This window comes from Elephas maximus, chromosome 3, assembly GCF_024166365.1.
Source record: "Elephas maximus indicus isolate mEleMax1 chromosome 3, mEleMax1 primary haplotype, whole genome shotgun sequence".
Taxonomy (NCBI): Eukaryota; Metazoa; Chordata; class Mammalia; order Proboscidea; family Elephantidae; genus Elephas; species Elephas maximus.
Genome location: NC_064821.1, coordinates 112,588,746 through 112,601,527, shown reverse-complemented (window position 1 = coordinate 112,601,527; position 12,782 = coordinate 112,588,746). Strand labels below are relative to the sequence as shown.

Genomic DNA, 12,782 nt, shown 5'->3' with positions numbered 1-12,782 from the left:
CCCTGTGATTGTTAAGGTTCACCCCTCGAGGTGATCAGCCAGCAACCTGGTGACAAGTTGATTACACTGGACCGCTTCCATCATGGAAAAGGCAGTGTTCTGTTCTTACTGGAATAAACACTTATGCTGGATATGGATTTGCTTTCCCTGCATGCAATGCTTCTGCCAAAACTACCATCTGTGGACTTACAGAATGCTTTATCCATCTTCATGTTGTCTCACATAGCATTGCCTCAGATCAAGGGACTCACTTCACAGCAAATGAAGTACGGCAATAGTACCATGCTCATGGAATTCATTGGTTTTACCATGTTCCCCATCATCCTGCAGCAGCTGGCTTGATTGAATGATGGAATGGCCTTCTAAAAATCCAATTATGGAGCCAGTTACGTGGCAATACCTTGCAGAATCAGGGCAATGTTCTCCAGGAGTCTGTATATGCTCTAAACCAGCATCGATATATGGTGCTATTTCTCCAATAGCCAGGATTCATGGGTCCAGAAATCAAGGGGTAAAAATGGGAGTGGCACCACTCACTATTATCCCTAGTGACCCACTCACAAAATTTTTGCTACTTGTCCCCGTGACCCTGTGCTCTGTGGGTCTATAGGTCTTAGTTCCAAAGGGAGAAATCCCACGTGGATACACATCACTGATTCCACTGAGCTGAAAGTTAAGAATGACACCTGGCCACTTTGGTCTCCTTATGCCTCTGGATCAACAGGCAAAGAAAATAGTTACCATATTGGCTAGTGTGATTGATTCCTATTACCAATAGGAAATAGGATTGATATTATATAATGGAGGTAAACAAGAGTATGTCTGGAATGCAAGAAATCCCTTATGATGTCTCTTAGTATAACCATACCCTGTGATTAAAATTAATGGAAAACTACATTAATTCAATTCTGACATACTACTAATGGCCCAGATCATCCAGGAATGAAGGTTTGGGTCACCCCGCCAGGCAAAGAACCATGACCAGCTGAGGTGCTTGCTGAGGGCAAAGGGAATATGGAATGGGTGGTGGAGGAAAGTAGCTCTAAATGCCAGTTACAACCACATGACCAGCTGCAGAAACAAGGACTGTGATTGTTATTAGTATTTCTTCCTTGTATGTGTACATCAAATATTTTTGTTTTATTCACTTATAAAACATAAGATATAAATAGGGCTAGTGCATTTTTGGTTGTATGTGTGTTAGTTGTATCATGTTAGAAACAAATGTGACTTTATAATTGCCTTTATTCAGAGATTATGTATGGTTTAAGGAGATGTATACAGGTGACAAGTAGATAAGGGGTGGACTGCGATGGTAAGGTTATGTGTCAATTTGGCTGAGCCATGATTCTTAGTGGTTTGGCAGTTATAATGTAGTTTGGCAGTCATAAAATAATGTGATCACTTCCATGATGGGATCTGTGGTGAGTAGCCAGTGGAAAGGAAGTTTCCTTGGGGGTGTGGCCTGTATCCAATATAGGTGGACTTTCTGGCAAGTTTGCTCTGGATCGTGCAGCTGACTCCTGTGTAAGCTCTGGTTCTTGGGACTTGAGCTAGCAGCTTGCCTGCTGATCTTGGGATTCGTCAGCCTCTGTGGTCTGGATTTTGTGTTCACCAGCCTCTGTAGCTATGCGAGTCTGGAGAAGCCTCCAGTCTGACCCATGGACTTGGTGCTTCAGCCTCTAAAACCACGTGAGCCATTTCTTTGATATAAATCTCTCTCTCTCTGAAAATAAAACTGAGAAGTCAGTGGTTCAAATCCACTGGCTGCTCTGTGGGAGAAAAGACCTGGCGATCTGTTCCTGTAAGGATTACAGCCTAGGAAACTCTATGGGGGCAGTTCTACTCTGTCATAGAGAGTCACTATGAGTCAGAATAGACTCAGTGGCACATAACAGTAATAGGCTGGCCCTACCATTCTCAGCATGTGGCCCTCATCTCTGAGCCCAAGGTGGCTGCCCCACATCTCATTATCTCCCAGTCAGAAGAAAGGGGGTGTCTTAGGCTGGTTTCTCTAGAGAAGCAAAACCAGTGAAGTGGTTTTGCTTCTCTAAAGAAGCACACACATACATACAGAGATGAGGGCCACATGCTGAGGATGGTAGGGCCACCCTATTGTTGTTGCGTGCCATTGAGTCTATTCTTACTCATGGTGATCTTTTATGACAGAGTAGAACTGTCCCATGGAGTTTTCTAGGCTATAATCCTTACAGGAACAGATCACCAGGTATTTTCTCCCATGGAGTGGCTGGTGGATTTGAACCACCAACCTTTCAGTTATCAGCTCAGTGCTTCACCATTGTGCAACCAGGGCTCTTTAGGGCTACCTTATAGGTCTTCTATTGCTTACTTCTACACTGTTAATATGAACAGAAATAAAATGCTGTCTTGTTAAATTCATCCTACTTTGGAGCTTCTTTGTTATTGTGGTTTAGCGTACTCAATAGCCTTCCAAGTATTGTTGTCCTAAAACATTTAATTTCCTTCATCAATAGGTCCTGGAAAAGTAACATTTTACATAATGCCCTTAAGTCACACAATATTCATTACCAAACACAGCTACTGAAGATACATATATTGGACATAAACAAATATCAGGAATAGTTCAGGTTCTTCCTATAGAGAATTTCTTTTATATCAGCAAGGTATATGCTATTTATTAAAAAAAAAAAAAATTTTTTTTTTTAGGCATTAAAAAATGAAATTTAACTCTATGAATGAATATTTAATAGGTAAGCCCAATAATAATGACAGAAATGAATGTATTCTTTTTCTCCCATGACATATTACTTGTAAGTTGTTAAATGATTCAAGGTCATTCCTGGATTGTGGTTCTGCAAACAATGTCATTTTCGAGCAGCACAGGTGACACTTCCGTTGATGAGGTGAAACAGAAAATGTGGTCAGAGAGGCCTGATCGCAGTGACAGTGACTATGAAGGGGACTTTGAGGGGCTGGCTCCATTGTGCTGCTGCTAATACCTCAAATGATGGCTGTTTAGCTCACAGAGCATTTACTCCCTGAGGAGTGATTTGAATAGATTGGCAATAATTCTTTCTGACCTCTTTTGATGAATGAATTTGTTAGCTCTTAGATTTTAGCTTTTTTGGAGATAAAGTTTCAAATCCTAAAATAATAGAGGTTTGCAAACTAAACTCGTCTACGCTTTATAAAACACCTAGATCAGAACTTTTCTTTCACACGAGAAACTGATGATACATTAAAAATATGCCTCGATCAAATCCTCAATGGAATCTAGACATTCTGGAGCCACTGAGGCTGAATGAACCTCTGAATACTGCCTTGAGATAATCTTTAAATTTTAAACCTCAAACCAAAACTATCTCCCTGAAACCTCGTTTGAACCAAACAATAGTTCGGCTTAATTAATAAAGTATGTCTGCCTTGAGCATTGTGCTCTTTAAAAGAATTATCTATGTGGGATCAAACTGACAACAGTAGCTCGAACAGGTTAGATGAGAGGCTTGGTGGGCAGTGATTTTATGTTAATAGTGGCAGAATAATTTGGAAAAGGATAGTGAGAACGGTTGTACAACTTGAAGAATGTAATCAGTGTCACTGAATTGTACATGTAGAAATTGCTGAAATGGTGATTCTTTGGCTGTGTATATGTTCACCAAAAAAAAAAAAAAAAATTAAGACACATTAATAAATAAATCAAATAAAAAAAACATGCCTCAAAACACTTATATTTACTCTAGGTAAGTCATACTTCACTGAAACGAAAAACAAATCCATAGGTATACACAGTTTCTTTTACCTTCTGTCTTCTGTTCATCAAAAGCTGATTCTAATGGTGGGCCGAAGAGAGGAGCAAGGGCCATATTATCATCTGGAGGCTTTTTGCTAAACCATATACATTAAAGCAAAACAGAAAGACAGGGATTATTAATGCTAAAAAAGATACACAAGTTACAAGCTTTCAAATGTTTCTCTAGGTAAGACAGGTACGTGTGCATGTGTGTGTGCCAGTGTGTGCACTCTTGTAAGCATGCCTGCAAGCCTGTGTAGTATACAAAGCTCTTGTAGGGCTAGAAAATATTACAAAGGATGTCAAATACATAAATATGTTATGGGACAAGAGAGTTGGCAGGAGACAAGATCCTTGGCTCTCAGTCGGGTACCAGAGTGGTGGTCCAACAGAAGTTAGAAATAGAGAAAGTCTTTTCTGAGCTTCATGACTATTTATGCTAGAGATAAGAGTTTATTGCAAAGTACCTTTCTCCCCTAAGATTTCAAAAAACATTTATATTTGTCTTCACTGCACCTCTTTGTTGTCATTAATACACTTCAAGCATAGAGAGGTAAGGTGACCAGCCACCCAGGATGTCAGTGTTTGTGTCTGAATAAGAAACAGGGTCTTCCAGCTTCTAATTTCCTTTCTCCCTACCCAATAGACTAGCCATAGCCTCCTAATACCTTAAAGCAACAAATCTCAGAAAGGGAAGCAGAGTATCAAGAGAACAGGGGGGAGCAGGCAAATGATAAGCTAAACTCTCATGATTTCTTCTAATTATTACTCTAGATAATTACCAACCCAAACCCACTGCGGTTGAGTCAATTCTGACTCTTAGCAACCCTATAAGACAGAGTAGAACTGCCCCATAGAGTTTTCAAGGAGGGCCTGGCGGATTCGAACTGCTGACCTTTTGGTTAGCAGCTGTAGCACTTAACCATTACACCACCAGGGTTTCCGATTATTACCAAAGGGCTGCATAATCTTCTTTATGTCTTCTCTAGTCTTGATTCTCCTCATTAATCCCAACAAGTTTTCTCTCTCCATGTGTGTGGAAGGGGGTGAAGAGGTGAGGAGGAGAGAGGAGGGATTGGGGAAGGAGGGTAAAGTGTAAAAGAATCCAGCTTATATATAGTAATAACAGCCTTGTTGAAAACAATGCCCATTTGTACAATACTTACCTAACCCAAAGAATATACAGTGTAAAATACACTGCTTTGCCAAAACCCAAAACATCTAAGAAGATTCCTTTGGCATGTGGTAGGTGGAATGAAGGTATCATGAAATTACAACCCTTCCCAAGCGTAATATAATCATATTTCAGATCAGCATTCCAGACACCAAAAGACTCTTCCTATTAGTGAGCGAACTAAACATTGTGATGGACAGTTACTTCAGATGACCACAGAATACTTCCCCAAAGGTCTCCCTGGGGCTGCAGTTATGAGAAATGATAGCATATTTGGACCATGCTGTGGACTTGTACCTATGGGCAGGCCCCTTATTAACAGTCAGGAGATTAGCCCAGAGGAGATTTCCTTAAATGTTAACAGGGCATGATGCCTTGCGTAAAACATAACCAACGTCTTCCATGCTCACCTTACAAGTTCCGGAGTTGGTGTGGAACGTCTGGGTCTTGCTACTTCTTCACCTGATTGATGCACAGAACAAAGGGATTTTTTTAGGCCTATTTTTTACCATTCCTCTCTGACATCTTTTATGAGTTATGTTTGGAAACACTAAGAGATTTAAGTCTCATCAATAAGCAATTCAACATTAAAACTTTGCAAAACAAACCCAGAAAACAAGCCCTCTCTCCTGGCAATGCAACAGTCATGCAGTAGGCATATGTACTGGCATTTTCTCTGGCATTTGTAAAATCTCATCCACCAAGGAACCTCCATGATAAGCCATTAAATAGATTGTGTATTGCAGAGCTTAGCGGAATAGCATAGCATTCTTCAAATGTCTGCTGTGTTGATCAGTTCTGCTACTCAGTTAGCATGAGACTACTAAGCCAGCCATCTTTACATAATACATGAATCCAGCATTCTATGCCTGTTCTTTTCTTGAAATGCCAAGAAAATGTCATACCTTTAACTATATACCATGAATTTAGAATTTCTTGGAATGTGTTATATGCAGCAGAGGAAAACTGTACTCTATGCATATGATAACCTATATCATATCACTTTGGTTGATTACATTTTCACATCAAATAACACAAGAATGGTTAAATTACATCTACCTTTAGTTCCTTCTATCCTCCTCCTCTCCCCCCCCAACAATAAACACATACTCAATTAAATTCATTTCTAAAGTTAACTGATACATCAAGAGTTGACAGATACAGGAAGAAGGCAGAAAGGTTTTTCCAAAAGCACATTCAGTTCAAGAGTTTAAACATTAATCATTCTGAACCCAGAGCTCCTCTATCATTACAAGATGTCTTTGCTGTAAAAGTAAAAAAATTGTAAACCTTAAAAATTAAGTCCAAGAGTATATAATTCAAATGTATACATCCTCTAAGATCCAAGGAACTATTCCTTCTTTTAAATCATACTCTATTTCTTGTAGCTAAAATATACTTACTGGATAAGTTCCTTTTAATTGCACCCTAGAATTAGAAATAGACACTATAAGGTTTAAGACCACATAGGTATTACGTACAATATGTATATTTCTGTTATTGCATTAAACTGAACTAAGAAATGCAGATGAAAATAAAATTTTTCTTAAACTGCATTCAAGTTGGGAATTGTAGACACACACGCACATAAATCAAATTTTTATTTGACTCAAAGGTTATAGAGGGGAAGGGAGGATAAATAAGTCTTCTGAACCAGAAAAAAACCCTTACCTGAGCAGACTTGGTGAATTAAAGACAAATAATGAAGAGTCCATTAAAGACAAAACCAAACCAAAACCTTGAACACAGCAGCCAAGAAAGTAAATCCAAGGCTACCATATTCCATGACCCAGTTTGATATCTGAAAATTATAGAATGTATTAGGGGGACTGTCTGCTTCTAGTCAGGTGGGATCTGCAAGTTGCTCGTATAAACAGCCATCAGTTTACTAATTCAATTTTTAAAGGTGTAAGTGGCAAGAGTTAAAGCGAAGGGAAACTTGGAGGCATTGCCACTGAGTGGTCTGTTTTATTCACCAAACCAGGGAATTCCTCCTGCCTGCCAAAGGCCCCCCAATCCACTTACTGGGGGTCATTCCTTTCATTCAAGGTATTGATTCTATTGGAACATAAATAGCCCTGTCAGGGAAAATCTGCGAAAGCCATCTCTAGCCTTTATAGCAACCATAACACCTTAAAAAAAAGAGTAAGTTTATTTAGATATCAGAAGTATTGACTAGATCAAAATTTTAATTTGAAATTAGAAGCAGTGAAAAGTTTTTAGCATGAGGTGCTACCAGAAAAGTAGACTGCCAGAAGGTTGGCATCATGGGGTAGGACATGGCGTAGGATGACCAACCTTGGGAGAATGACAGGGGCAGGGATGGGGAGACTGAAGGTATAAGAAAGCATCACCATGAATGACAGTTTGGTGGGGTGGGCATCAAAGACACATTTTCCCTACTTTCTAACTTTGGTCAAGCCTCAAACCAGTGGCCACAAATAGGTTTTCTTTTCTCAAGTTATAACATTAACAACTCAGCACCAGATCTCTGTAACAGACCTATAAGAAGCTTCTTCGATGCTTTCCTAAAGACTTATCAGAATTCTCTATCCCATTTTGATTTCATTTAGGAGAGAGGAACAGTTTTAATGTGAACAAGGGTCTATTAGATGTTTTTCTTTAAGTGAGAAGTGATTTCTCCTCATTAGGTGGGTTGTTTAAATCTTTCAAGTTATATGATCAGGCTTATCTTACCTTAAATAATGCAATCTGTTTCTCCCTATTATGTGTGCCATATAGAAAGCTAGTACATTATTTGTAAAAAAAACTTTTAAGCCAATATGTTCATTTAAATCTGCTATGGTCATTATGGGGTTTAGGTACATATTCACTTTTGGAAAATAAGACTCTGTGGACAGAAATAAAGAAACAAACTGTTTAATGGAGCTAAAATGTTCTTTGCAGTTATGAAGCCTCAGGTAATCAATTATCTATTAATAAGGTATGAAGGAAAAGACAGGGAGTCTAGTTCCAAGTAGTCAATCACAAGGTTAATAAGCTGACATTGAGGGAACAGGGCCTCCTCAGTACTGTGAATCCTGAAATCCATGAGTTTGGGAACCCCTGAGGCTGTAATGAAGACTATTTGGCCTTTCTGTACTGCCATTTTTATTAAAAATGTAAAATACCCATGAAACTAAGAAAGGTACAAAGCTTCTTTTGTATTCATTGATTCCCAGGTGTACTAACTCATTCAATGGATAGTTACTGTTAAGGCCTAAGGAAGAAGCCCTCGTAACATTTTTATTAAATTACCCTCATGAATGAACAATCCCCAGTTAAGTGTGAGCAAGCAAGGCAGAAAGATGCAAAGAAAACCCTGTTGTTTAAAAATTAGAAGAAATAAAACTAATATCAATTTATAAAGAACAGATATTCCAAAGAACAGCAGCAAGTCTGCAGCAACAGAGAAGAAAGCCCCACTGGATTCAGCTGGATTCAGCATGCAGATCTTTGAGGACCTTGATGTTGCCGGCATGACAAAGCTGGAAAAAGATTAACATGACGTCCGGCAGACAAGCCACATTCAGGCAGAACACCACTTCATTCAAAGACCTTCACACCTTCACCACGTGACCACATTTTCCTCTTTTCAATGATTGTTGATATGTGTATATTATGAATAATCTTCCTTCATTTTGCAATAGTAAACTCACTCTTTCCTTCAAAAAAAAAATTTTTTTTTTTCTGAATTTGAGATAGCACCTAACCACGGGTTTGGAATCACCCACAACCTAAAATTAGTCCCTGAAAACATTTAACTTTGAGCGCCAGCCTCTAGTTTAAATAAATTACTAACAAGTCAGCTGGGGCAGGGTATTTGCCCCCAATACTAATTGATGAATTGAATTGGCACAGGCCTAAGGGTATTTCAGAGAGTGTTGTTTTCAGTCCCATTTCCTCTCTCAAGGGGCTGACCAGGGAGCAGGAAGTCATTTCAAACATGGCAAAGACCCTTCTTTGTGTTGCTTTAAATTCATAACACTCTTCAACCTGAGGAAAGTGACTGAGACTTTACTTCAAACAACACAATCTAACACTGATTTACCCTTTCGAAGTTTGTTTTCAGCGATGAAATTTAGAATTATGTGACAGCCTAGGAGTGTTACCTTGAAAGTACGCCTCTTTCTCCATAACTGAAATTAGGATTATATAACAGCATATACTGACTAGTGTAAATTATGGCCCAGCAATATGTTTTAAATTCAGGCTTAAATACAATCTGGTTTAAAAACGTTTTCCTTACTTTCTTCTTTTTAGTTTTCTTATTCTTTATTATCACTTTGCTATCAACTTCTATGGCATTTTTTAGCCAATCTCAACACTTTGCATTTACACACGTGAGCACACACATATACAACGCACATACACCATGCACATTTATCAAATTTAGCTTTAGGAGTTGGAATGCCTACGTAGGAATTTACTTTGTTATGGGCAAGAGCTCTGATAATCTTAAACTATGCCCTGGACACTTCGAGGATAAGAGGCTTCCACCCAGTAAACCTAACTCATGTGCCTCATTCACACTGGGTTATCATAAATTTAATGGGAAACCAACCTGGCCACCTTGCCTTGGCAGCAATTTTCTCTATACATGTTTAAGGTAAAAATGTTGAGAGTTCTTACCGGGCTGCGCCTCTGTGATCAGCAAAAAGGAAGAGAGAACAGACACCTAGTCAGAGAATGATGGATCAGTCAACAGGCTTGGGCAATAGAAGGCTTCATAAACAGCTAACCAAACATATACTCCAAAGAGTCAGACCAAAGTAAGACAAGCAGTCACTGTGTTTTAGGCTTATTTAAACCATAAGGAGACTTTGGAAAGCCTTAAACAGAGACCATCTACTGTATAATAAAGCTTTCCTAATAAGGAGGTACTATTTTCAGTTATGTACACACATGAACAAAGCAGAAATGTACAAGAAAGCTTTACTGACAGTTTTTAACGCCTTGTTAGAAGGAATTTTCCTCCAGATTAGTAGGGCTGAAGGGACAATGATTGAGAATAGTACAGGGCACACCAATTCCCCAACAGGTGTCAGCAAACATCATAAGCATAGCGCATTTCCTGAATAATTAGGGCTTAAAGGAAGCCCCAAGAAAACCAGAGAGCAGGATTTAAGGCAGCTTCTTTCTTGTCTCCCGTCTGTCAGATTGTCGTACTGTGGTGGTTTGTGTGTTGCTATGATACCACTGGTATTTCAAATACCAGCAGGGTCACCCATGGTGGACAGGTTTCAGCAGAGCTTCCAGACTACGACAGTGTAGGAAGAAAGATTTGGAGATCTACTTCCAAAAGTTAGTCAATGAAAACCTTATGGATCACAACGGAATATTGTCTAATACAGTGCTGGATGATGGGCCCCTAGGTTGGAAGGCACCACACAATAGCCACAACAATGGACTCAAACACTAATGATCAAGAAGATGGTGCAGGACCAGGAAACACTTCGTCCTGTTACACATAAGTTTGCCATGAGTTGAAGCTTACTGGATGGCAACTAACAACAACCTCCTTGTCTGGCTTTCTTTTTAATGTGCCATGAAATATGAGTTTATGAGAGTATTTTTTGAAGGTGTTTTTTCTAGTGATTTGGGCAGCTTGTACCAATGGGTAGGAATGTAATACGGAAGACAAAGAGCCACTTAGGTGGAAATAATAAAAACTGTCCACCACCGATAGAACACTGGTGGACCAGATGATGTCTGGAAAAACAAAACAAAGCAGACATAATTCTTCTTTCTTTCACTCCTCAAACCTTCACTATGGCTTAAGTATCAATTTACTCCAACAATCTCTGACTTGTGTTCTTCTTTAGGGCCCTGCCATGGTAACAAGACTGACTGGGATGGCTGTGGGGTAAGAGAGCTGTACAGAGTTTCACTTTCAGATTATGGGCTAGCCCACGAACTCACCAGAGGCTACTTGGGACCCAGTATTGACCACATCCCAAAGCACAAAACATAAAAGTAGCTACGAGGTCGCTCAAATGAAGAGGCTGGTTCCATTTTCATGTTCTTTCTATGATACTAAGCATGATATTGCTGAAGGACTCCTAAAGTAGAGAACAATTGTACCTAATGTCCAGGAATGGTTACTTTCCAGACTAGTTTTGTGTTAGGGCTCTAGACATGTTTACTCTAGTCCATTTTACTTCTAATATTTGACTTTATTATTTGCTGTATTTTCCATGTACCTGTCCATGTCAATCTCACCTTTCTTAAAAACCTGTCTACATGCATGCATGAAATTTAAATAAAATTAGAAAAAAAAAGACATTTGTTAATATGTATTTCTGGGCTTAAAATTTTTTACTGACTACTCCATACTGTGTTTTGAAAGAAAAAGAGACATTCTTTTGTATGATGATTTAGACTTTATTTTTCTGTTGTGACCAAAGTTCTTTTCCAAAAAAGGAAATATGGGAATTTATGATTTTAGATTCAATTTCATGGCAAACAATTTCCTTTTAAAAGTAGCACAAAATACAGCAAAGGGATTAAAAGTAATAGACCAAGATGAAATTACAACTAATTTCTAACTAATTAGTTATAATCTAACTAATGTAAAATAAAATGCTGATTGTAACCACATAGAGGCAGAACCTTAAATTCAAGATCATTTATTGATTTAAGATTATAGAGAAAAAAATACAATTCCAATTACATTAAAAACAGAACAAAACAAACCCGTTGCCGTAGAGTCGATTCCGACTCAATTACATTAATCCACCCATATTAAGTCATACCTTAATGGTCAATGACTTTAAAACCTAGATGATTTAGTCAAGAGTTCATGTTTATATTTTTCTAGTAAAAGACATCCTCATAAGGTAGAAGTTTGGAAACTCCATTTCCAAATGTCATCATCACCACACTTTTTTGAGCGAACAGCTGTTCAAGTTCATGAAGTCACAGGCTGATTAACGAGAATCTAGAAGACCCAGCTAGAAGCTATGGAAAGTGTCAATCCTGAAGACCTCAAGATCTCTAATTAAAAGCTGTGTGAAACCCTCAAAAACAAAGGAACCCCAGAAGTCAATTTGACAACGTGATGGCAACTTTTCTTTTTTTTTAATAGATGTTAATTGGAGCCCCTGGGATAGGGTCACTATGAGTTGGAATCGACTCGATGGCAATGGGTTTTTTAATGGGTGGTGCAAACTGTTAAGGAGCTTGGCTGCTAACTGAAATGTTGGAGGTTTGAGTCCACTCAGAGTCATCTTGGAAGAAAGGCCTGGCAACCTTCTTCTCAATAATCAGCCACTGAAAAGTCTGGAACACAGCTCTACTCTGACACCCATGGGGTCCTCATGAGTTGAGGTCAACTCCAAGGCAGCTGGCTATTGTTGTGTGCCATGGAGTTGATTTTGACTCATAGTGACCCTATAAGTACAGAGTAGAACTACCCTACGGGGTTTCCTAGGCTGTGATCTTTATGGGAGCAGACTGCCAGGTCTTTCTCCTGTGAAGTTGCTGGTGGGTTCAAACCACTGACCTTTTGGTTAGCAGCCAAGCGCTTAACCATTGTACCTGCATAAAGCAGCTATAGGCTCTGCCAGACTACAAGGACAGCAGGATCAATATCAGTCAGGAGTGGAGGGTCTTTGCTTGTTAAAGTTTTATTTTACCCTTTCCCTGACATTTCCCAAGAACTTCAATACCTTTAGTGTTCTCTGTTCTTCCAATTTTTATAATTTGCTTCAAAGGTGGAAGGAAGCAGACTAAGTATCTGCTCTTGATTAATCTATAAGCTAAAAGGTCTATTTCCAGAGTTGCAAACTCAAATGCTTCCAGGAGTAAGGTACACGAACAAGGTGTACATGAGTC

At 38.9% G+C, this 12,782-nt stretch overlaps 1 protein-coding gene across 12 annotated transcripts in view; it reads right to left on the bottom strand.

Annotated features, from left to right (window-relative positions):
• SGIP1 (SH3GL interacting endocytic adaptor 1) overlaps window positions 1–12,782 on the bottom strand; it is a 247,962-nt gene that overhangs the window by 83,576 nt on the left and 151,604 nt on the right. For 11 of the 12 annotated variants that reach the window (XM_049879515.1, XM_049879514.1, XM_049879512.1 and 8 more), the window contains 3 exons: window positions 6,350–6,374; window positions 5,357–5,408; window positions 3,782–3,867 (listed from right to left, as the gene is read on the bottom strand). In XM_049879515.1, the coding sequence (XP_049735472.1) occupies window positions 3,782–3,867; window positions 5,357–5,408; window positions 6,350–6,374 (163 nt within the window). Of the gene's footprint in view, window positions 1–3,781; window positions 3,868–5,356; window positions 5,409–6,349; window positions 6,375–9,578; window positions 9,591–12,782 lie in introns of all 12 variants that reach the window. The other variant, XM_049879520.1, reaches the window with a different exon arrangement.